This window comes from Staurois parvus, unplaced genomic scaffold, assembly GCF_062004578.1.
Source record: "Staurois parvus isolate SC_StPar_1 unplaced genomic scaffold, SC_StPar_1.0 ptg000786l, whole genome shotgun sequence".
NCBI classification, from domain to species: domain Eukaryota; kingdom Metazoa; phylum Chordata; class Amphibia; order Anura; family Ranidae; genus Staurois; species Staurois parvus.
In genome coordinates, this window is record NW_028318582.1 from 42,501 (window position 1) to 69,362 (window position 26,862).

At 44.6% G+C, this 26,862-nt stretch overlaps 1 protein-coding gene across 10 annotated transcripts in view; it reads left to right on the forward strand.

Moving 5' to 3' along the window:
• The window catches only part of DOCK7 (dedicator of cytokinesis 7), a 278,665-nt gene that overhangs the window by 40,772 nt on the left and 211,031 nt on the right, over nt 1-26,862 (forward strand). For all 10 annotated transcript variants that reach the window (XM_089654661.1, XM_089654662.1, XM_089654663.1 and 7 more), the window contains exon 11: nt 10,219-10,381. In XM_089654661.1, the coding sequence (XP_089510787.1) occupies nt 10,219-10,381 (163 nt within the window). The remainder of the gene's footprint in view (nt 1-10,218; nt 10,382-26,862) is intronic.

Below are 26,862 nucleotides of genomic sequence, written 5' to 3' on the forward strand. Positions count from 1 at the left end.
ACTGGGGTAGGCCGGTGAGGAGGGAGTTGCAGTAGTCAAGGCGTGAGATAATCAGGGAGTGCACAAGTAGTTTAGCGGTGTCTGGGGTAAGGAAGGTGCGTATTTTGGCGATATTGCGGAGGTGGAGCCTGCATGTGTTTGTCAGTGATTTGACATGAGGTTGGAAGGAGAGGTTAGAGTCCAGAATGACCCCAAGGACTTTGGCTTGCGGGGCGGGATTGATGGTGGTGATGTTAGTAGTGATGGATAGGATGGGGGGGGGGGCGCGGGCAGGAGGGAAGACGAGAAGCTCGGTTTTGGAGAGGTTGAGTTTGAGGAAATGGAGCGACATCCAGTCAGAGATGTCGTTTAGGAGGTGAGTGATGCGGGCGGAGAAAGTGGAGGTGAGGTGAGGGGTGGAGAGGTAAATTTGAGTGTCATCAGCATAGAGATGGTAGTTGAAGCCGTGGGAGTGTATGAGTTTGCCAAGGGAGGAGGTGTAGATGGAGAAGAGAAGGGGTCCAAGGACAGAGCCCTGGGGGACCCCAACAGAGAGGGGGAGGGAAGGGGAGGTGGCACCATTGTAGGAAACGCTGAAGGAGCGTCGGGATAGGTAAGAGGAGAACCAGGAGAGAGCGGTGTCTCTGACGCCAAGGGAGAATAGTTTATTAAGGAGGAGGGGGTGGTCAACTGTGTCGAAGGCCGCGGAGAGGTCCAGGAGGAGGAGGACAGAGTAGTCGCCTTTGGCTTTGGCGGTAAGTAGGTCGTTGGTGATTTTGAGGAGGGCGGTTTCGGTGGAGTGTAGGGGACGGAAGCCGGACTGTAGTGGATCAAGGAGGTTGTTGTCAGTTAGGTGGGCGCTTAGGCGGTTGTAGACTAAGCGCTCCAGGAGTTTGGAAGTGAGTGGCAGCAGGGAGATGGGTCTGAGGTTGTTTGGGTCAGAGGGGTCCAGGGAGGGCTTTTTGAGTATGGGGGTTATGTGCGCATGCTTTAGGGGGGAGGGGAATACGCCGGTAGAGAGGGAGAGATTGAAGATGTGGGTGAGGGAGCAGATGAGGGAAGAGGGGGGTGACTGGAGGAGTCGAGAGGGGATAGGGTCTAGGGGGCAGGTAGTGAGGCGGGCTTCAGAGAAGACCCTGGTGACTTCCTCAGTGGTAGCGGGGCTGAAGGAGTGCAGAGCTGGTGGGGTTACGGTAAGCGGGGTCTTGGGTGTGGAGGGGGGCAGTGCGGTTGCGAGGTCAGAGGAGGGAAGAGATGAGGGGGAGATAGGGGGGGGGAGGCTAGGTGGGGAGGTAGATTGCGAGTTGACTATGTCCTGACGGATAGCATCAATTTTATTGTGGAAATGAGTGGCAATCTCGTGGGCGGTGAGTGAGGTACTGAGTGGAGGAGGGGGGGGAGAGAGCAGGGAGTTGAAGGTGGAGAAGAGTCGGCGAGGGCAGGAGGAGAGGGTGTTAATCAGGTTTACGAAGTAAGCCTGCTTGGCGGCGTGGAGGGAGGAGGTGTAAGTGAGGAAGGCAGATTTGTAGAGGGAGAATGAACGGGGGGACCTGGTTTTGCGCCATAGTCTCTCCAGCGCACGACTGCGACGTTTGAGGCATTTAGTGTGGTCGTTCTGCCATGGTTGGAGCGGTCTGGGTTTGATGTAGCGTGTGGTTAGGGGTGCCAGAGAGTCTAGGGTAGCTGATAGTGAGTCGTTGTACGTGTTAGTGGCTAGGTCAGGACAAGACAGTGGAAGGATGCTGTCGTGTAGGCGGTCGGCAGCTGAGTGGAGGGGGGCCGGGTTCAGGTTGCGAAGGTTGCGGCTGGTGATGGTTTGGCGCTCTGGGGGGGGGGAGTTAGGGGAAGGGGAGATGGAGAACGTGAGGAGGTGGTGGTCGGAGAGAGGGAAGGGGGTGTTAGAGAACTGGTTGAGGGTACAGAGGTGGGAGAAGACGAGGTCCAGGGTGTTCCCAATGATGTGGGTGGAGGATTGAGTGTGCTGTGTGAGCGCGAAGGAGGAGGTTAGGTGGAGGAATTGGGAAGTAGCCGGGCTGTTGTCATTGATGGGGATATTGAAGTCCCCGAGGATGATGGTTGGTAGCTCAGAGGAGAGGAAGAAGGGAAGCCAGGCAGCGAAGTCATCCAGGAAGCGGGGTATGGATCCGGGAGGCCTGTAGATCACTGCGATCCTTAGGGGGGTGGGTGAGAAGAGCCGGATGCAGTGAGCCTCGAAGGAGGAGAAAGTTAGGGAGGGAGGATTAGGGAGGACCTGGAAGGTGCTCAGCGGTGATAGGAGCAGGCCGACCCCACCACCTTTGTGACCGCTCAGTCTTGGTGAATGGGACCAGACGAGACCTCCATAGGAGAGTGCCGCAGGGGAGGTGGAGTCAGTGGCCTGTACCCAGGTTTCGGTGATGGCTAGGAGGTTAAGGGAGCGGGAGATAAAGAGGTCATGGATGGCAGTAAGTTTGTTGCAGACCGAGCGGGCGTTCAGGAGTGCAACCGAGAGAGGGGGGATGGATGCGGGGAGAAGGGGCACAGATATGAGGTTGAGGGGGTTACGGCAGCTGGCGGGAGCAGGGGGGTCCCTAGAGGAGGGGTGAGGTGGCGAGGGGCCAGGGTTCGGGGAGATGTCCCCAGCAGATAGGAGAAGGAGAAGGGTGAGGAAGGTGGCATGGGAATGGGAAGTGTAGGAGCGTGTGGGTCTGATAGTGGTGGCACGTGGGTCGACGGGGGAGTGGAGTAGCAGGAGGAGGTGGTGAGTGCCGTAGTGGGGAGAGGGGAGTAGTGAAGGGGCAATGTAGAGCTGTTTTGGGGGGGTAGGCGGGTAGAGGGAGGCGATTTTTGGGATGGTGGAGAGGAAAATGAGGAGGAGGAGTGCAGGAGGCATGTTGGGGTGGGTGCGGTGACAGTTGGGTCAGGGGAGGTGAAGGGATACAGGTCAGGGCAAGGTGTGTGGGGAATCTGTGTTACCATGGGAGAGTCATTTGAGTCCTTCTGTAGGGGTAGAGTGAGGGTGGAGGGCGGCAGCTGGTTGGCAGCAGTCTGTGGGTGCAGTAAGCTGGCGACCATGGGTGCTGTGGCATGTCTTCAGTGGGTACGGTGGTTCAGCTAGTGGAGGGGTCGTAGGGTGCGATGGCTGGGGGTGATGGTAGGCACGGCGACTGGTGATGCTGGCGGCTCGGTGACTGGGGTTGTTGAGGCCAGGCGTCGGGTGCTGAGGGCTCGGCGTCGTGAGGCGCTGAAGGTGTTGAAGGATCGTCATCAGAGTCGAGCGGGGCGTTGCGCTAGCGATCGTCGGCCCTGCGTGGTTTGTGCTCAACCGTGATCTGTTGCGGCCGGTAGGAGAGACCGCAGCTTCAAGGGTCGTGGTGGGCCATTAGTCGCCGGGGCGTCGCCAGAGGGAATAGCGTGCCGGAAATCGGGGTGCTGGGCGAGCGTTCCCTGGTGTGGTGGCTGGCTGGTAATCCCAGGTGGGGTGGTGGGCAGGGGATCCCCGGTGGGATGGTGGCCGTGCTATCCCTGGTGGGGTAGTAGCGATCCCTGGAGGGATAGTGGCTTAGGGTCCCTGGTGGTTTGGGGTTTCAGGTGGATGGTGGGATCCCTGAGTGAGTGAGTCCCTGGAGGCTGGCGGTGTGATGGTGGTTGGACTCCCTGGTGGGTAGTGGGCGCCCCTGGTGAAGTACCTGGTGTCCTGGAGCGTCGGTGGATCCCTCCTGGGTTAGCAGGACCGTTGGTGGTGGTGGTAGCTTCCCGGAGCAGCGGAGGCGTCCCGCCGCGGCCGCAATTCCCGCCGCGATTCCAGCCACGGCTGGCAGGAAACACCGCGGCTTCGGGTGCCGCGGTAGGCCTCAGGCTGCTGCGAACCGCCGGAGCTCCGCTGGAGGGACGGAGTGACTGTGGGTGTTGGTGGGGACCTCGGCAGCAGACACAGGGGCCCGGATGGGCCCTGATGGCAGCGGTAGGGGCGCAGGGGTGATCCCCTGATCGGCGGGGACCGAGGAGCGGAGTGGCAGTAGTCCGGGCTGATGTCCGGCGATCCTGGTCGGCCGTGCCAGAAATCGAGGCCGCGGCTTCAGGTGCCGGGTAGGCCGCAAGTCCCGGAGCTCCGGGAGAAAGGTCCAGTGGCCTTCCCTGGCTGGCGAACAGGGACCGGAGGGTCGTGGGGCCCCCGTCAGGGTCCGCTGCCGCCCAGATGGCAGCGGATTGGGGCCGGGGGAGCAGGAGCTCGCCGAGACACGTCCCCACGTATATATATATATATTTTTATATATATATATATATATATATATATATATATATATATATATATTTTTATATATATATATATATATATATATATATATATATATATATATATATATATATATATTTTTTTTTTTTTTTTATATATATATATATATATATATATACATTTTTATATATATATTTTTATATATATATATATTTTTTTTTTATATATATATACAGTGGGGATCGAAAGTTTGGGCACCCCAGCTAACAAATTTGTATTAATGTACATAAAGAAGCCAAGGAAAGATGGAAAAATCTCCAAAAGGCATCAAATTACAGATTAGACATTCTTATAATATGTCAACAAAAGTTAGATTTTATTTCCATCATTTACACTTTCAAAATAACAGAAAACAAAAAATGGTGTCTGCAAAAGTTTGGGCACCCTGCAGAATTTATAGCATGCACTGCCCCCTTTGCCAAGCTGAGACCTGCCACTGTCATGGATTGTTCTCAATCATCGTCTGGGAAGACCAGGTTATGTCAATCTCAAAGGTTTTAAATGCCCAGACTCATCTGACCTTGCCCCAACAATCAGCACCATGGGTTCTTCTAAGCAGTTGTCTAGAAAACTGAAACTGAAAATAGTTGACACTCACAAAGCTGGAGAAGGCTATAAGAAGATAGCAAAGCGTTTTCAGATGTCAATATCCTCTGTTCGGAATGTAATTAAGAAATGGCAGTCATCAGGAACAGTGGAAGTTAAAGCAACATCTGGAAGACCAAGAAAAATATCAGACAGAACAGCTCGCAGGATTGTGAGAAAAACAATTCAAAACCCACGTTTGACTGCACGATCCCTCCAGAAAGATCTGGCAGACACTGGAGTTGTGGTACACTATTCCACTATAAAGAGATACTTGTACAAATATGGTCTTCATGGAAGAGTCATCAGAAGAAAACCTCTTCTACGTCCTCACCACAAAAATCATCGTTTGAACTTTGTAAATGAACATATACACAAGCCTGATGCATTTTGGAAACAAGTTCTGTGGACCGATGAGGTTAAAATTGAACTTTTTGGCCGGAATGAGCAAAGGTACGTTTGGAGAAGAAGGGGCACAGAATTTAATGACAAGAACCTCTGTCCAACTGTTAAGCATGGGGTTGGATCAATCATGCTTTGGGGTTGTGTTGCAGCCAGTGGCACAGGGAACATCTCACGAGTAGAAGGAAAAATGGATTCAATCAAATTTCAGCAAATTTTGGATGGTAACTTGATGCCATCTGTGAAAAAGCTGAAGTTAAAGAGAGGATGGCTTCTACAAATGGATAATGATTCTAAACACACCTCGAAATCCACGGGGGATTACATCAAGAGGCGTAAACTGAAGGTTTTGCCATGGCCTTCACAATCTCCTGACCTCAAAATAATTGAAAATCTATGGATAGACCTTAAAAGAGCAGTGCGTGACAGACAGCCCAGAAATCTCAAAGAACTGGAAGACTTTTGTAAGGAAGAATGGGCAAAGATACCTCAAACAAGAATTGAAAGACTCTTGGCTGGCTACAAAAAGCGTTTACAAGCCGTGATACTTGCCAAAGGGGGCAGTACAAGATAGTAACTCTGCAGGGTGCCCAAACTTTTGCAGACGCCATTTTTTTGTTTTCTGTTATTTTGAAAGTGTAAATGATGGAAATAAAATCTAACTTTTGTTGACATATTATAAGAATGTCTAATCTGTAATTTGATGCCTTTTGGAGATTTTTCCATCTTTCCTTGGCTTCTTTATGCACATTAATACACATTTTTAGCTGGGGTGCCCAAACTTTCGATCCCCACTGTATTTATATATATATATTTATATATATATATATATTTTTATATATATATATTTATATTTATATATAGCTAGCTAGATAGATATACACACATATATACATACTTTTTATTTATTCGTAAGCTAGTGTACCTAATATAAGTAACATGGAATTTTGGTTCTTGTTTTTTTATTAAAGACCTCACATGCACTTTAACACTAGGCAAGAAATGTTTGCTTACGGTGTAATTTTATTATAACCGTCTCAGTCTCCGTTTCCCCTTCCGTATCGTTCAAGAAGGTCTTACTACATGTGACAAATCCTATGACTTCTGAATAATAGGTTGAAGAGCAGAAGAAGAACTTGAGGCCTGCGGTTCAGTTATATTTTGGGCGTTCATGCGTTCAGTTGTGCCTACAGGGTGGCCTTATGTAAACTGTCGTTTATAGTTCCCACTCCTTCCTGTCTGCTGCTTCCATCCATAAATAAGACTTTAGAGTTTGCATTGTAGAATAGACTCCTGTACTATGCGTACTTTAGGTTTGTAAATCCCAAATTCACATTGTCACTTACATGGAGCTGAAATGTTGTTGGAAAGTTTTTCTGGACAAAAAGATATTAAAATCCCATGGGATTAGTTGAGGCCGAAGCTGATTTAGGCCCTTTCACATGGTGCTGCTCCATTCAGCAGGGAATCTGTGAGCAGATCCCCTAAATCGGAATATGATGGTTATAAGTTTCCATGTGACCATTCAGTGTGTGTCTGCCTTTGCACAGTGGGCTCATTATAGCTCTGTGGTTGGCTATTTGGTCCAGAAAAATGGAAAAGGATACAGTTATTTTCCTTTTTTTCTTTTTTTTTTTTTTTCCCAGACCTGGAAATGCTCAAAGGTAGGTAGATGTAAACAGACATAAATCCGTTTACATCAGCATACCCATAGACCATCTTGGAGCTTTCGTTCAGGTCCACTTGAAAAATGAACAGGCCGACATGATCAGAAAACCTTGTGGAAGCTCCCGTTAAAAAAAATTCAGTATACATTCAAAAAGCTGACCGTGTCTATGCAAAGGGCCCCCCACCACATAGTCACCTTACCAGTGATCCCTCACTGCTACATCTTCCATAGCCTTTACTAAAATGACCGGTGTCTTCAACTCATGACCTACAGTTTGCTGCTTGTCCCAAGTACTGTGAAGGGACACATTCTCCCCATACCTGGAAGTGCCAGGTATTGTAGCTGGCATGGGTGAATGTTGGTAAAGTGAATTGGGGGAGGGGGGTGCTTTGCAGAGTCACTGTCACTTTGCCCCGCATGGCAGGTAAATCCCCTAACTTTTCCTTTTATCTCTCAGAGACTATTTTACTAGGTGTCTGGATCTGTAAACCTGCAGTGTTGTCTGTTAGGGGTTCCGACCATCCCTGCACTGATTTCCCAGGTCTGCACACCTGCTGTGCCCATCATGTGAGATTCCCACCATCCCTGCACTGAGTACCTGGCTCTGTACACCTGCAGTGCCCATTACAAAGGACTCCCACCATCCCTGAACAGAGTTCCGTAGTCTGTACACCTTCAGTGCCCATTAAAAGAGGCTCCTACCATCCCTGAACTGAGCTTCCAGGTCTGTACACCTTCAGTGCCCACTGAAAAAGGCTCTCGCCATCCTTATGCTGAGTTTCCAGGTCTGTACACCTGCTGCATGAGAGGTTCCCACCATCCCTGCTGGATTTGTATTTATTTTATACTATGTAGAATGTGACAGGAGCAGCTGGAACACACAAAGGTGTGGGTGAGAACGCCCAAAACTCCCAGGTGGACAGGAGCAGAGTCAGGAATTATGATGAAAGGTCTCATTGAATATACAAGATGTGAGAACCTGCAGTGTTGTCTGTTTGGGGTTCCAACCATCCCTGCACCGATTTCCTAGGTCTGCACACCTGCTCTGCCTATCATGAGGGGTTCCCACCATCCCTGCACAGAGTACCTGGCTCTGTACACCTGCAGTGCCCATTACAAAGGACTCCCACCATCCCCGAACAGAGTTCCCTAGTCTGTACACCTTCAGTGCCCATTAAAAGAGGCTCCTACCATCCCTGAACTGAGCTTCCAGGTCTGTACACCTTCAGTGCCCACTGAAAAAGGCTCTCACCATACCTATGCTACGTTTCCAGGTCTGTACACCTGCTGCATGAGAGGTTCCCACCATCCCTGCTGGATTTGTATTTATTTTATACTATGTAGAATGTGACAGGAGCAGCTGGAACACACAAAGGTGTGGGTGAGAACGCCCAAAACTCCCAGGTGGACAGGAATTATGACGAAAGGTCTCATTGAATATACAAGATGTGAGAAGTCACAGGCTGATGCAGCCCACCTTCTAATACTAAAATATCACTTTTGTGACCTTTAAGAATGGTCTGCCGAATCCATATTTTGGTAATCTTTGGTTATTATTATTATACAGGATTTATATGGTGCCAACAGTTTGCTCAGCGCTTTACAATATAAGGGAGACAGTACAATTACAATACATTTCAGTACAGAAGGAATAGGAGGGCCCGGCTTGTGGAGCTTACAATCTAAAGGAAGGGGGAGGTGATACAAAAGGTGATAGCTGCGGGGGATGATCTGGTGGAGGTGATTCAAGTACAGTTCTTAGGTGGAGGTGGGGTAGGTGGAAGTGAGTTTTCAAAGATGGCCTAAAGGCAGAAAGGGTGGGGGCTGACCGGACATGTTGTGGTAGGGAGTCCCAGAGGATAGGAGAGGCTCTGGAGAAGTCCTGGAGGTGAGCGTGGGAGGAGGTGATGAGGGAGCTAGAGAGGAAGATATCTTGAGAGGAGTGGAGTGGGCGATTTGGCTGATATCTGTGTATGAGGTTGGCAATGTAGCTAGGGGCAGTGTTGTGGATGGCTTTGTAAGCTGTGGTTAGTATTTTGAATTTTATACATTGGGTTAGTGGAAGCCAGTGAAGGGATTGGCAGAGAGGGGCAGCAGTCGCTGATCGGTTGGTAAGGTGTTTGAGTCTAGCAGCAGTCGCTGATCGGTTGGTAAGGTGTATGAGTCTAGCAGCAGTCGCTGATCGGTTGGAAAGGTGTATGAGTCTAGCAGCAGTCGCTGATCGGTTGGTAAGGTGTATGAGTCCAGCAGCAGTCGCTGATCGGTTGGTAAGGTGTATGAGTCCAGCAGCAGTCGCTGATCGGTTGGTAAGATGTATGAGTCTAGCATTAGTCGCTGATCGGTTGGTAAGGTGTATGAGTCTAGCAACAGTCGCTGATCGGTTGGTAAGGCGTATAAGTCTAGCAACAGTCGCTGATCGGTTGGTAAGGCGTATGAGTCTAGCAGCAGTCGCTGATCGGTTGGTAAGGTAGATGAGTCTAGCAGCAGTCGCTGATCGGTTGGTAAGGTGTATGAGTCTAGCAACAGTCGCTGATCGGTTGGTAAGGTGTATGAGTCTAGCAACAGTCGCTGATCGGTTGGTAAGGTGTATGAGTCTAGCAACAGTCGCTGATCGGTTGGTAAGGTGTATGAGTCTAGCAGCAGTCGCTGATCGGTTGGTAAGGTGTATGAGTCTAGCAGCAGTCGCTGATCGGTTGGTAAGGTGTATGAGTCTAGCAGCAGTCGCTGATCGGTTGGTAAGGCGTATGAGTCTAGCAGCAGTCGCTGATCGGTTGGTAAGGTGTATGAGTCTAGCAACAGTCGCTGATCGGTTGGTAAGGCGTATGAGTCTAGCAACAGTCGCTGATTGGTTGGTAAGGTGTATGAGTCTAGCAACAGTCGCTGATCGGTTGGTAAGGCGTATGAGTCTAGCAGCAGTCGCTGATCGGTTGGTAAGGCGTATGAGTCTAGCAACAGTCGCTGATCGGTTGGTAAGGCGTATGAGTCTAGCAGCAGTCGCTGATCGGTTGGTAAGGCGTATGAGTCTAGCAGCAGTCGCTGATCGGTTGGTAAGGCGTATGAGTCTAGCAACAGTCGCTGATCGGTTGGTAAGGCGTATGAGTCTAGCAGCAGTCGCTGATCGGTTGGTAAGGTGTATGAGTCTAGCAGCAGTCGCTGATCGGTTGGTAAGGTGTATGAGTCTAGCAGCAGCATTCATAATAGACTGAAGGGGGAACTTTGATGCGTCTCTGTTATTCCAAGATGTCAGTCTTTAGTATACTGCTAAAATTAGTTTCTGCTAAAAAGTTTTCATTCTTATCATTTACAGCTCAGCTGAAGATTGACATTTCTCCAGCTCCAGAAAATCCAAACTATTGTTTGACACCCGAGCTGCTACAGGTGAAACCTTATCCCGACACCCGAGTGCGGCCAACGAGGGATATCCTGGAATTTCCCGCAAGGGATGTGTACATCCCGAACACAACGTACAGGTGAGTAGAAAGATCTGTAGATCCATGATTGTCACCAAACTGAAGAGTGGTTGGAATCATTTATGTTAGCAGTATCTACAACCAATTCGCAAACATCTGCTTTATAACATTTTTAAGCGAAACTCAGGTTTTGCTTACAAAACAGAAATTGACTCCAGGTGAATAGAAACAATTGAGTACTGTCCGTGATATTCTCTTTTTATTTGCACTAACATACAACTTTCAGGACAAGCTTTCGGGGTATGTCCCCTTCTTCAAGGTCCAAGCAGTACTTCTTGGTAGTATCACGGACAGTACTCAATAGTTTCTGTCGCAAGTACGGCTACAATCAACTCTTGGTGAATGGATTATAGTGAAGGTTGCTGCAGATTCTTAACTTCCACTCAGGATACTAATGTTATCCTCTCCATGTCCTTTCTCGAACTAGTTGCAAAGTTGGAGGCCCTGCCTTTACCATATTCGCATGATTGGTCACATCAGGCAGGCAGGGAAAGTTACAGTTCTAGCAGCATATAGGTGTACAAATACTGTATGGGTGTACCCCTGAGGACGCGTGTCGCACGAAATGCGTTAGCAGGAGCCACATTGCTGACGTCACACCGTTGACTCGTGGGCAAGGAGTGGCAGCCATTTTCGGTACTTGTTTTATTTCTACACGTGGAATGCTGATTTTATTCTGATTTATGTTTACTTACCATGGAATACTAATAAATACTATGCTATATAAGAAATCCCTTTGGCTCCTGTGGTTGAGCAGATCTTCCCCAGATTTAAAGAGGTACGCACCACTGGTACTGAGAGGATGCTGGATTAACCCCTAAGCTGTCCTACTACCCCTGCACCCAGATGTGACAGAATTGTAACCAATGCCTGTATACATCAGAGTTCTGGTGAGTGCGCACCCATAAGAAATGGTGGATATTGTTCAATGCAACATTGCACTTTGGCACAGGATTTATCGTTTGAATGGACAATTCCTGTTGAAATTCCTGTTCATTTATTTATACTCTTTTTTTGAGTACATATGATAATGATGGACTTTTTATCTTCACTAATTGCACAATAGCACTTGAACCTCCCTGGAGGTATTCCCGAAAGTTAACAAAAGGGTGGGGCTATCTGTACAGCATGAACTAAACCAAAGCAAAGGGAGGAGCAGAGACAAAATACAAAGAACACAACCTCCCTGGCGGTATTCCCGAGTGTAGCTCGGGGTAAAGTTTCAGCACCACAAGCGGTAACCCCGAGCTACGCTCGGGAATACACTGCAGCGTTGCTCCGGGATCCCTTCTGTACTTACCTTTGTCCTGTGCTCCCGCGATGTCCCCCCTGCAGTGTCCTCGGCAATGTCTTCCGGCCGATGCCGGCATCTGTCTTCTGGGTTCCGTCCCCTGCGACGTCGGGATGTACGGGGGACGGAACTAGCGGGAAATTTAAAAATGTCAAAAAGTGACATTCACTAAAATCACATAATATAACATTCCTGTATCAAACCATTTCACATACATTTTGTCCCGAGTGCTTTGTCCGGCGCCTTGCCTCAATTTTTACTGTTCTTTCTGCCTGGAAACTGAGAAACGTCCATGGCGTCCAAAAAGCGTCCCTTTAGGTCAAAAGCGGTTTTAGACCGGCTAGAGAACAGCGATAGTAAATCAGAACCACTTGCAGAATTGAGTGATAATGATTCGTGGGGGAAATTCCTCATCAGACACTGAAAACGATTCTGCGACTTTGCTCTGTGATGTGCGAACTTGGCGCTCTATTTCACATTTCAGTGTTTTTGGTTTGATTATATTATTGAATTAAATTTATTATTATTATATTATTTTTTATGATTATTAAATTATAATTTATGATTTCGTGTTTCAAATTTGATCCTACTCGGGATGTTTACTAGACTCGGACAGATTTCAGTGAGTTATTCCTACAAATTACAGGCCTACAATAAAAAAGCTGCTTATTTCCATGCAAAAAAATGTACCGCTTTGAGCACAGAAATACTGACATATTCAGACCGCTAGGGAGGCTACTATTGAATTATATATGCAATATTTATTACCATATATTGATTAATTGACATCATACGGAGATTATTGTTTATTTATTATTTGTATATTTCAGTTTTACACGTATAGCACTTTATACCTATTGTGCGCTGTCTATATAAATATATAGATAAATATATAATTTGGGAAAGCGCTGCACTCTACAGTTTTGTGATTACTGTATATAGATGGAAAGTGTCTCCTTGGAAACTATTTTTCCAAGTTCTGTTGGTAGTTAGTCACAATAAACTTGATTTTTTCTATAATGTTGAAGACATCTAATAACTTGTCCAAGCCACTTCAGTTCTAATGAGCGTCAGGAAGATACTCCAGCATTTATATCCACACGGCTTACAAAGACACCTCCATCCAAACACCATGGATAGTGTCAAGGAAGATGTTGATGCATACCTTGAAGCAGTGTACACATTCAGCCCCAATGTCATTAGTCTGGTGTTTTGTATCCATAGGCCAGTACCAGCAGTTCTCATTGGGGCCTCTTCCATGGTCTGACTTTGGGGTTCATGCAGGGTCTTCCTCTTCTTTCAACCTTTTTGCCCACTGTTGTTTTTTGCTTTCGAAACTACACCTCACGAAACAGATAATGGATATCACTTCCTGCCTAGGTGAACAAATGTTTTATAAGCCTCTCAATTACTGTGTAGTCTTAACCCCCAGCTTGTGTACTACCAAGAAAGGCAAACCTTGTAGCTGTGTGCACATTCAACTTGATCTCCTCAATCTTCATTCTGGTGTGCTGTCTCCTGGGGCCTTTTCCATGATCCATCTTTGGTGCTGTCCTTGGAGTTCCATGCAACAGTCTTTGCCTCCCCCTTCTTTGGACCCTCTTGTTTACTTTTTTGCTCCACTTTGGAAACTACTCCTCATGAAAGAGATGTGAACACCACTTCCTGCGTACGGGAACATACATTTTAGGATTCCTTCACTTACGATATATTCTTAGGCCCCAGCTTGTGTTCTACAAATAATTAAAAACACCAGTGGGGTTTGGGGTTAAATTTGGGTAATTCTTTTAAGGTCCCCCTACTTACGGTGTATCCTTAGCCCCCATGTTGTGTTTTACCAGGTATTCCTTGTAGCTGTGTGCACATTCGGTTCTAATGTCCTTGTTTTTCAGTCTGGTGGTTTATAGCCTGAAGCTATTTCCATCGGTTTCCCCTGGGGTCTCTTCCATCGTTCTTCTTTTGGTCTTGGAAGTTTGTACAGAGGTCTTTTCCTCCCTCTTTTTTTGCCTACTGTTATGCTCCATTTTGGAAACTACTCTTCGCAAAATAGACATGGACACTGTATCCTGCCTGGTGGAACATATATTTCATACATTTTAAGATTTTTTTTCCATTACGGTGTATTATTAAGGAAAGGCATAGCTTTTAGCTGTGTGTACATTCTGTCCAAATGTCCTTTTGTCTTCAGTCTGGTGTGTGATCTCTTGAGGTCAGTTCCAGCATTTCCACTGGGGCCTCTTCCATGATCTGTCTTCAGTGCTGTCTTTGGAGATCCATGCAGAGGTCCTTGCTTCCCTCTTCTTTGGACCTTTTTGCCTAACAATGTGCTCCACTTTGGAAGCTACATATCACAAAATAAACCTGGACACCACTACTTCACCATGTATAATACATAAGGGGGGATATGATCTCCATGTATAATACATAAGGGGGGATATGATCACCATGTATAATACATAAGGGGGATATGATCTCCATGTATAATACATAAGGGGGGATATGATCTCCATGTATAATACATAAGGGGGGATATGATCTCCATGTATAATACATAAGGGGAGATATGATCTCCATGTATAATACATAAGGGGGGATATGATCTCCATGTATAATACATAAGGGGGGATATGATCTCCATGTATAATACATAAGGGGGGATATGATCTCCATGTATAATACATAAGGGGGGATATGATCTCCATGTATAATACATAAGGGGGGATATGATCACCGTGTATAATACATAAGGGGGGGGGGATATGATCTCCATGTATAATACATAAGGGGGGATATGATCTCCATGTATAATACATAAGGGGGGATATGATCACCATGTATAATACATAAGGGGGGATATGATCTCCATGTATAATACATAAGGGGGGATATGATCACCATGTATAATACATAAGGGGGATATGATCTCCATGTATAATACATAAGGGGGGATATGATCTCCATGTATAATACATAAGGGGGGATATGATCTCCATGTATAATACATAAGGGGAGATATGATCTCCATGTATAATACATAAGGGGGGATATGATCTCCATGTATAATACATAAGGGGGGATATGATCTCCATGTATAATACATAAGGGGGGATATGATCTCCATGTATAATACATAAGGGGGGATATGATCTCCATGTATAATACATAAGGGGGGATATGATCACCGTGTATAATACATAAGGGGGGGGGGATATGATCTCCATGTATAATACATAAGGGGGGATATGATCTCCATGTATAATACATAAGGGGGGATATGATCTCCATGTATAATACATAAGGGGGGATATGATCTCCATGTATAATACATAAGGGGGGATATGATCTCCATGTATAATACATAAGGGGGGATATGATCACCGTGTATAATACATAAGGGGGGGGGGATATGATCTCCATGTATAATACATAAGGGGGGATATGATCTCCATGTATAATACATAAGGGGGGATATGATCTCCATGTATAATACATAAGGGGGGATATGATCTCCATGTATAATACATAAGGGGGGATATGATCTCCATGTATAATACATAAGGGGGGATATGATCTCCATGTATAATACATAAGGAGGGATATGATCTCCATGTATAATACATAAGGGGGATATGATCTCCATGTATAATACATAAGGGGGATATGATCTCCATGTATAATAAGGGGGGATATGATCTCCATGTATAATATATAAGGGGGGATATGATCTCCATGTAGAATACATAAGGGGGGATATGATCTCCATGTATAATACATAAGGGGGGATATGATCTCCATGTATAATACATAAGAGGGGATATGATCTCCATGTATAATATATAAGGGGGGATATGATCTCCATGTAGAATACATAAGGGGGGATATGATCTCCATGTAGAATACATAAGGGGGGATATGATCTCCATGTATAATACATAAGGGGGATATGATCTCCATGTAGAATACATAAGGGGGGATATGATCACCATGTATAATACATAAGGGGGACATGAGGTTATTCACCCTGAGGACATCACAGAGGACAAGGGGGCGTTCTTTACGTCTGGAGGAAAAGAAATTTAATCTCCAAATACGGAAAGGATTCTTCACAGTAAGAGCTGTGAAAATGTGGAATAGAGTCCCTCTAGAGTAGGTTGTGGCCAGCTCAGTGGATTGCTGTAGGAAAGTCCTGGATTCTTTCTTGAAAACACAGAATATAACTGGATACTAACATTTATAGGTAAAGTTGATCCAGGGAATATCCAGTTGCCTCTCGGTGGGATCTGGAAGGAATTTTTCTTCCCAGCAGGAGCAAATTGGATCATGCTTTGCTGGTTTTTTTTTTGCCTTCCTCTGGATCAACTGTGGGTGTAGGATTATAACTTTTTTTATGGTTGAACTGGATGGACTTTTGTCTTTTTTTCAGCCAGACTAACTGTAACTTTGATACAGGACACAGGCAAAGTATTCATAGACCCTGGGTTATAGGCTTGCAGATTCAGGTGATTACATGCTGGCAAGATTTTTGAGGAAATGCCTGCTGGAAGGCCTCCCCTATAAACCTCCTTCTACTCCATCAGTCTTCTGTTTTGTGCTCGTGTCTGAAGGTGATAGACCTCTCCTTCACAGAGCAACCACTCTTCACTTAAAGTGGTAGTAAACTCAGAAAAAAAAAATGCAAACATTTTTCTTCTGCAAGACACAGGCATAATGTGCTAGTAAGCATCCCATACTAGCACATTATGAGGGACCTACCTTAAAATGAAGCCCTGTAGCGGAACGCTTTCCCCACTGCAGAGGCGTCCTTCTTCACCTGGTCTTCTTTCTGGGTTCGCGAGCTCTGGCTGCTTGATTGGCCGAGCCGCGATGATGTCACTCCCAGCCATGTGCGCAGGCGTCTTGGCCGCGGCATGCAGCTTTGAAAGAACGTTAAGGGTATGCCGCTCCTTCAGAGCGCATGCACCGGTGATGTCACTGGCTGTTGCTGGCTAGAATATCTCCTAAACGGTGCACATTTCGGAGATGATCATTTTTCCTACAGGTAAGCTTTTATTATGAACTTACTTGCAGGTAAAAACATAAAATGAGAGTTTACTATCGTTTTAACTACTGTATTTTGTTTTCTTTTATGTTTTTTTTATCTTTGGATTCTTCAGTCAACTCCTCACTGCTTTGTAATGCCACAAATAGAAGCAGTACCTCTGGATCAGTGCAACCTCGGTAAACCTTGGGAGCTGTAGCCAGACCCCATGTTGTGGGGACAGCCAGGGGTGTATTTAGGTTTCATGCTGCCCTAGGCAACACAGAAATTGGCTTCCCCCCTCCCCCCACAGTGAGATCTTGATAAGGACCAACACCCCCCTCCCCCACAAAGAGAGCCTGACATTGACCAACAACACCCCAGCCGCCCCCCCACCCCCACCCGAAAGAGCTTGCTACTACCACCGCCCCCCATACAGTGCCTATCTCCCTCTACCCCGGTGAGAGAGAAGACACTCCTTCACAGCTCTGGATATCCCCGGGAACAAGAGTCAGGCTCTGCATACACCATCAAGCAGCCCGCATCCTCTCTAAGATTCCACCTGGTTCCCATGCTGTGCGTGTCCCTTCTTCCATCCCTGCTTTTGGGAGACGGCGCTGCCCCCCCTGAAAAATGCCGCCCTAGGCAAATGCCTTGTGATAAATACGCCCCTGGGGACAGCCTACTTTTTCTATTTGGATTAGTCATTTTTTTCTGATGGTACTTTGTGAGAAACCGTCCCTTTGTGATAACATTTTGCCCTGTTTCAGTTTTCTCCCCTTTGTAAAGCGCTGTTAGGTAGACAGACATTCTATACTGTTTATGGAAATGTGACCTTGTAGTCTTTCACTTCTAATAGAGTTCATACTGTATTGTTGGGTTGTAGGGTTTTGTTGTGGGGGGGGGGGGGAAACCCGGTGCCAGGCTATCTGGTGGGGTTGAAGCTGTATATACTGAGCTGTGTTTAACCATTTCATTACCGGGCAATTTTACACCTTCCTGCCCAAGGCATTTTTCCCGTTTCAGCGCTCTCACACTTTGAATGACAATTGCGCGGTCATACAACATTGTACCCAAACTAAAATTTTAGCATTTTCTTCACACAACTAGAGCTTTCTTTTGGTGGTATTTAATCACCGCCGGGGTTTTTATTTTTTGCTAAATTAACAAAAAAAAGACCAAAAAGTTTGAAAAAAAACAAGTTTTTCTTTGTTTCTGTTATAAAAGTTTGTAAATAAATAATTGTTCTTCATAAATTTAGGCCGAGATGTATTCTGCTACATGTCTTTGGTGAAAATAACCCAAATTAGGATGTATTATTTAGTTTGTAGGAAAGTTATAGAGTTCACAAACTATGGTATAGATCTGAAAATTGATCAATCCTGAAGTATTGACGGCCAATCTAATTTCTTGAGGTCCAAGAATGTCAGAACAGTACAGATATCCCCCAAATGTCAGGACAGTACAGATATCCCCCAAATGTCAGGACAGTACAGATATCCCCCAAATGTCAGGACAGTACAGATATCACCCAAATGTCAGGACAGTACAGATATCCCCCAAATGTCAGGACAGTACAGATATCCCCCAAATGTCAGGACAGTACAGATATCCTCCAAATGTCAGGACAGGACAGATATCCCCCAAATGTCAGGACAGGACAGATATCCCTCAAATGTCAGGACAGTACAGATATCCCCCAAATGTCAGGACAGTACAGATATCCCCCAAATGTCAGGACAGTACAGATATCCCCCAAATGTCAGGACAGTACAGATATCCCCCAAATGTCAGGACAGTACAGATATCCCCCAAATGTCAGGACAGTACAGATATCCCCCAAATGTCAGGACAGGACAGATATCCCCCAAATGTCAGAACAGTACAGATATCCCCCAAATGTCAGGACAGTACAGATATCCCCCAAATGTCAGGACAGTACAGATATCCCCCAAATAACCCCTTTTTGCAAAGTAGACAGTCCAACGTACTTCATAAGAGGAATGGCGAGTTTTTTGAAGTTGTATTTTTTTTGTCATAATTTTTCGGAAAATTAAAAAATTAAAAAAATTATTTTAACTAATTTTTTTTTACATACTGTCACCAGTGCAGTACGGCGTCATCATATAACTGGCATAGCAGTGAACAGGGACACTGACTAGTGACCGTATGGGAAAAAAAAAAAAAAAAAAAAATATATATATATATATATATATATATATATATATATAATATATTTTTTTTTTTAATTTTTTTTTTATTATTATTTTTAATTTTTTATTACATTTTTTTTTTATTTTTTTTAAGATTTATTTTTCATATTTCACTATGACCAAAGTAGTATAATGTTACCATAGTAACATTGTACTACTTTGGGGAAGTGATCAGTATTTTTTTTTTTTTTTTATACAATTTGCTTATAGCAAAGAATTACTTTGCTATAAACAAGCATTTACCTGAATGAAATCGATTCATTCAGGTTTTTTTTTTTTTTTGTGCTTAGCTGTGATTTGGCCACAGCTAATCACATGACATGTGCATGTGACCTGCTGTGACCATTCACAGCTAGGCACTAGTATACAATGGATGGCATGAATGAAGACATCCATTGTATACAACTGTCATGTGACCTGCTGTGACCATTCACAGCTAGGCACTAGTATACAATGGATGGCATGAGTGAAGCCATCCATTGTATACAACTGTCATGTGACCTGCTGTGATTGGTCACAGCAGGTCACATGGTACCGGCTACGGGGGCCGGTACTCAGATCTGTCATCGGCCGTGTCCGAGGTACATGGCCGGTGACAGATCGTGCCGCTGCGCGGCTCTGCAACCGTGCAAACTGTGCATTTGGCGTGCACCCGGAAAGGTGAAGCATTTTTGCCGCCGCCAAACGGCTATAGGCCGGGCGACTATTGGTTAATAAAGGTTGAGTCATTTTCACCCTACACGTAGTTCCGACTCGTGATTTGGGGGAAGGATTGGTTTTGAGCTCTAATACCCGCCTTGGCAGAGCACTGGAAGACTTGCAGGACAAGGGGACCATTGGGTGAGACGCATCGCTCCGCACGAGGAAGCCCAGGGAGAACGGATTCTCCACATACTTGTTTAGCACCTTCCCATCCTTTGTCCTCTTTTGTTCTTGTTTTTACTTTCAATCAATAATATGTATTTGTGAGAGCTTCCTTTTTGCTACTTTGCAATAATCACTCTCCGCAGATCCCACTATTTCTCTGCTGCACATTAACGTCAGCGCCATTTCTGATAATCAGCGATTTTTCTGACAACGCCATAGCAAATATTATATTCTAATGTCCGCTGTGCCGTTTGTTGTCACAGTAGATTCACCGTCTCTCCTTTGAACAACCTCTAATTTCCCGATCCGCATTAGACCCACGGCGCGGGCCCCAGAGACAGGTTGACATTTTCTTTGAAGGTTAAGAGAAATACAAGAGTGTAATCAATATGACAAGCTAATTACTGTCGCCCCTAATGTAGTCGTCCCCGCGGAGAGCCAGCCAGGGCTGACGATCGCTTAGAGACGTGAACGATGCACCAGGAAACATATTTACTTCCCCGATTGTGTTCACAACGAGCCTTACCTTCTGGAAACAAAGACTTTTAAAGGATGTTTCTTTTCATTACAAGTAACATGCTGATTATCTTGGATGCACATTAAATAAAGATCATGGGCTTCCGTTCAATAAAAATACAAAAACAGTTGGCGGATATTTTTGTGTGGTAGAGAAAAAGGTAAATGTAATTATAGCAAGAGAGAGGAGATAGATATAAACATTATGCCTTTATTGTTTAACTCTCTGGAGGTTGATTGGTCTGTTCTTATGAACCCTCTTAGGATTATTATTATTATTATTATTATTATACAGGATTTATAGAGCGCCAACAGTTTGCTCAGCGCTTTACAATATAATAATAATTATACAGGATTTATGTGGCGACAACAGGTCGCACAACACGTTACAATGTTAAACATCCGGAATATGCAGTTCAGTTTTGGGCACCAGTTCACAAAAAGAACATTGGGGAACTGGAGAAAGTACAGAGAAGGGCAACCAAACTGAAAAGAGGCATGGAGGAGATCAGCTATGAGGAAAGATTAGAGGAACTGAATTTATTCTTTACTGAGAAGAGGAGATTAAGGGGGGATATGATCTCCATGTATAATACATAAGGGGGGATATAATCACCATATATAATACATAAGGGGGGATATGATCTCCATGTATAATACATAAGGGGGGATATGATCACCATGTATAATACATAAGAGGGGATATGATCTCCATGTATAATACATAAGGGGGATATGATCACCATGTATAATACATAAGGGGGGATATGATCTCCATGTATAATACATAAGGGGGGATATGATCTCCATGTATCATACATAAGGGGGGGATATATGATCTCCATGTATAATACATAAGGGGGGATATGATCTCCATGTATAATACATAAGGGGGATATGATCTCCATGTATAATACATAAGGGGGATATGATCTCCATGTATAATACATAAGGGGGATATGATCTCCATGTATAATACATAAGGGGGGATATGATCACCATGTATAATACATAAGGGGGATATGATCTCCATGTATAATACATAAGGGGAGATATGATCACCATGTATAATACATAAGGGGGGATATGATCTCCATGTATAATACATAAGGTGGGATATAATCTCCATGTATAATACATAAGGGGGGATATGATCTCCATGTATAATACATAAGGGGGGATATGATCTCCATGTATAATACATAAGGGGGGATATGATCTCCATGTATAATACATAAGGGGTGGATATGATCTCCATGTATAATACATAAGGGGGGATATGATCTCCATGTATAATACATAAGGGGGGATATGATCTCCATGTATAATACATAAGGGGGGATATGATCTCCATGTATAATACATAAGGGGGGATATGATCTCCATGTATAATACATAAGGGGGATATGATCTCCATGTATAATACATAAGGGGGGATATGATCTCCACGTATAATACATAAGGGGGGATATGATCTCCACGTATAATACATAAGGGGGGATATGATCTCCACGTATAATACATAAGGGGGGATATGATCTCCACGTATAATACATAAGGGGGATATGATCTCCACGTATAATACATAAGGTGGGATATGATCTACATGTATAATACATAAGGGGGGATATGATCTCCATGTATAATACATAAGGGGGGGTATGATCTCCATGTATAATACATAAGGGGGGATATGACCTCCATGTATAATACATAAGGGGGGGATATGATCTCCATGTATAAATACATAAGGGGGGATATGATCTCCATATATAAATACATCAGTGGTTCATATAGTGAACTCGGTGTAGAGTTATTCCCCCTGAGGTCATCACAGAGGACAAGGGGGCGCTCTTTACGTCTGGAGGAAAAGAAATGTAATCTCCAAACACAGAAAGGTTTCTTCACAGTGAGAGCTGTGAGAATGTGGAATAGACTTCCTCAAGGGTTGGTTGTGGCCAGCTCAGTGGATTGCTGTAGGAAAGTCCTGGATTCTTTCTTGGATACACAGAATATAACTGGATATAACATTTATAGGTAAAGTTCGGATATCCAGGGAATATCCGATTGCCTTTCGGGGGGATCAGGAAGGATTTTTTTTCCCTGTAGGAGCAAATTGGATCGTGCTTTGCTGGGTTTTTGTTGCCTTCTTCTGGATCAACTGTGGGTATAGGATTATAACGTTTTTTTTAATGTTCGAACTGGATGGACTTTTGTCTTTCAGCCAGACTAACTATGTAACTATATGTAAGATAGCACAGTTCAAGGCAAGATGGTTCCGAGGGTCCTGCTCATGAAAGCTTACAATCTAGAAGAAGAATTTAAACTTGTTGTAAACCCTTACATATACCTAGTGAAGCGACTGTCCTCAGGTGATACACAGAGGTGAAACAAAACCTCCTACCTAAGTTGTACCTGTTTATATGCAGCCCTCTCTCCTCTACATCCATTCAAAGTGCAGAATTTATACAGCTTGTCTGAGCTTTCAGAAAGTGGGGAGCTGGTTACACTCTGCAGATCTTAGTAAGAAGAGCTCTGAGAGCTGATTGGAGGGAAGGAACACAGCCCCCTTCACACAGCACACAGGAACAGTGCTGAGGCTGTCATTCACAGGCTGTGTACGCACCATACACACCATAGAAGGATTTGCTTTGTTAGTATTTTATGGGAGAGATTTACAACTTACTTTGAAGTAAATGTAAACCTGTAGGGACCTGTTTTGAAGGAACAAGGACCAGCAAAATTACAGCCATCCCTGCGTGTCCATAGCAGGGTTCAAATACCATGGACCCAGATAAAGCCAGTTTCCTAATCCCAGATGACGCCATTAAGAAGCTAGCTATTTGCGTGCAGAGAGATGCACAGACGTGGCCATCGCCTAAGACCTGCAAAAAAAAAAACAAAAAACAGATGCCTTGCCTAATGGGGAGGGTTATGTCTGGGAGGGGGCTTCCCGTCTTGTTTTTTTCCAGTCACCTGAAGTTGGCAGCCATAACCCTGTCGTAATGGATATGATAATGCTTTGTGTCCTGTGATGTACTCCAAGGAATCAAAAACCTAACTTTTTCTAAAGCGCGCGCGATTGTCAATAAACAACAAATAACTGTCACCTAACTTAAAGTTATACTAAACACAAACTGTTGAATTTACATTGTCCCTTCTCTTCTGTATGCGGATGATGGCACTGGAATTATTTTTATAAAAAAAAGAAAAACATTTATGTTCTTTTTTTCCTATTCGATACACAGCTGTCACATGATCCAGCTCTTTCCCAGCCTCTCTTCTGGGAAGCATTAGCAGGAGGAGCTTCTAGTCCTCTGCTGCTGGTCACATGTTCAAAGAGAAAAAAAAAAAAGCCTTTGGGATACAGAGTAAGAAAAAAAATATCAATCAACTGTTTTTATTAAAATCCTAATTAAATCTTTATTATTTTTAGCAATAACATGGTGTGAGCAGATTGCTGCCAGTCACAGGCTGCGTCGTGAACCTCCAGCCTGTGTCTTAGAATAACAGGGAGGTGAAGCCTCCATCAATCGAGTTGTAATATCTCACTCCCATTGTGTTTAGCTGGATAGTAGGCATGGAGGAGGAGGAGGGAGGGAGTGGGCTGTTTATACGCCCATGTGTGTGACTCTATAGTCACATGGGCTGCGGATATGTAAAAGGGAGGAAATACTCGGGGTATCTGATGAAGAAGGGCTGCCCTTCGAAACGCGTCAGCTGTTCCCTGGGTGTCCACTCCTATGATGGGACTCACACAGGCTGTTTTAATCCTTAGTCCCCATGAGGACTTACATGCTTGATATTCTTTGTTGTTTGTGAGTACTATTCTGTATCTAATAAATTTTAGTTTACTGAGGTAATGCGCAAGGTTTGTGCGCTTTTTGTTTGTTTTCGCTTCGCAGTATTAGTCGGGCTTCCCCAGCCTTGTTTGGAGCTGCACAACCCCATATGCACTGGTAGTAAAAACGTTCAAGTCCTGGTTCCATTTATCTACCCCTGGTTGGGTCATAGAGCGCAAGAGAGTTTGTTTCCTTCCTTAGTGGGCGGATTGCTGCCAGTCACAGGCTGCGTCGTGAACCTCCAGCCTGTGTCTTAAAATAACAGGGAGGTGAAGCCTCCATCAATCAAGATGTAATATCTCACTCCCATTGTGTTTAGCTGGATAGTAGGCATGGAGAAGGAGGAGGAGGGAGGGAGGGAGTGGGCTGTTTATACGCCCACGTGTGTGACTCTATAGTCACGTGGGCTGTGGAGATATAATAGGGAGGAAATACTCGGGGTAGAAATTACACTGAAAACTGAGCATGTGCACCAGCTGCCAACACTGTCTGCAAAACTCCCAACTGCAGAAGGGACATGGACAAGACAGGGAGACAGAGGACAGCAAGATCAACCAGATTTCTTGCAGAATAAAGAAAACAAATCCCATAGTGACTGAGCATTTATTGATTGTTTTTAATGATGCGAGTTTTAGGACACTTTAATTGTACAGTACAGGACACAGGCTGAGTATTCATTGAACCCGGGCTTTAGACTCATACCTTGGTGCAACATGTACAGTGGGGATCAAAAGTTTGGGCACCCCAGCTAAAAATGTGTATTAATGTGCATAAAGAAGCCAAGGAAAGATGGAAAAATCTCCAAAAGGCATCAAATTACAGATTAGACATTCTTATAATATGTCAACAAAAGTTAGATTTTATTTCCATCATTTACACTTTCAAAATAACCGAAAACAAAAAAATGGCATCTGCAAAAGTTTGGGCACCCTGCAGAGTTAATATCTTGTGCTGCCCCCTTTGGCAAGTATCACAGCTTGTAAACGCTTTTTGTAGCCAGCCAAGAGTCTTTCAATTCTTGTTTGAGGTTTCTTTGCCCATTCTTCCTTACAAAAGTCTTCCAGTTCTTTGAGATTTCTGGGCTGTCTGTCACGCACTGCTCTTTTAAGGTCTATCCATAGATTTTCAATTATGTTGAGGTCAGGAGATTGTGAAGGCCATGGCAAAACCTTCAGTTTACGCCTCTTGATGTAATCCCCCTTGGATTTCGAGGTGTGTTTAGGATCATTATCCATTTGTAGAAGCCATCCTCTCTTTAACTTCAGCTTTTTCACAGATGGCATCAAGTTACCATCCAAAATTTGCTGAAATTTGATTGAATCCATTTTTCCTTCTACTCGTGAGATGTTCCCTGTGCCACTGGCTGCAACACAACCCCAAAGCATGATTGATCCAACCCCATGCTTAACAGTTGGACAGAGGTTCTTTTCATTAAATTCTGTGCCCCTTCTCCAAACGTACCTTTGCTCATTCCGGCCAAAAAGTTCAATTTTAACCTCATCGGTCCACAGAACTTGTTTCCAAAATGCATCAGGCTTGTCTATATGTTCATTTGCAAAGTTCAAACAATGATTTTTGTGGTGAGGACGTAGAAGAGGTTTTCTTCCGATGACTCTTCCATGAAGACCATATTTGTACAAGTATCTCTTTATAGTGGAATAGTGTACCACAACTCCAGTGTCTGCCAGATCTTTCTGGAGGGATCGTGCAGTCAAACGTGGGTTTTGAATTGTTTTTCTCACAATCCTGCAAGCTGTTCTGTCTGATATTTTTCTTGGTCTTCCAGATGTTGCTTTAACTTCCACTGTTCCTGATGACTGCCATTTCTTAATTACATTCTGAACAGAGGATATTGACATCTGAAAACGCTTTGCTATCTTCTTATAGCCTTCTCCAGCTTTGTGAGCGTCGACTATTTTCAGTTTCAGTTTTCTAGACAACAGCTTAGAAGAACCCATGGTGCTGATTGTTGGGGCAAGGTCAGATGAGTCTGGGCATTTAAAACCTTTGAGCTTGACATCACCTGGTCTTCCCAGACGATGATTGAGAACAATTCATGACACTGGCAGGTCTCAGCTTTGCAAAGGGGGCAGTGCATGCTATAAATTCTGAAGGGTGCCCAAACTTTTGCAGACGCCATTTTTTTGTTTTCTGTTATTTTGAAAGTGTAAATGATGGAAATAAAATCTAACTTTTGTTGACATATTATAAGAATGTCTAATCTGTAATTTGATGCCTTTTGGAGATTTTTCCATCTTTCCTTGGCTTCTTTATGCACATTAATACAAATTTTTAGCTGGGGTGCCCAAACTTTCGATCCCCACTGTACGTTAGCCGCAGGGTGCTGTAGCTGTCCAGGGCCACCGTTTTCCGTTCCTTTGTTGCATCTCAGTGCTGCTGATATCTTGCAGCCTCTTTGCTGCCCCTTCCTGTTTCATGATTGCTGCATGACAATTCCTGGGGCAGATCTACTGATGGTGAGATGGCACAGATCATTGTCACCCTATAAAGTGCCGTCCCTAGGAATGTCGTTGCAGAATCGTCAGGTATAATTCTAATACAAGCTGCAGATTTAGAAATACTGAAAATTAAGTTTAAATTTATTTTAACATGTTTAACCTCCTTAGCGGTTTTCCCGAGTGTAGCCCGGGGTAGAATTTCTATACCAAGAACGGTAACCCCGAGCTACACTCGGGCTTACCATGCAGCGTTCTCTGGGGGTCCCTGCAGCACTT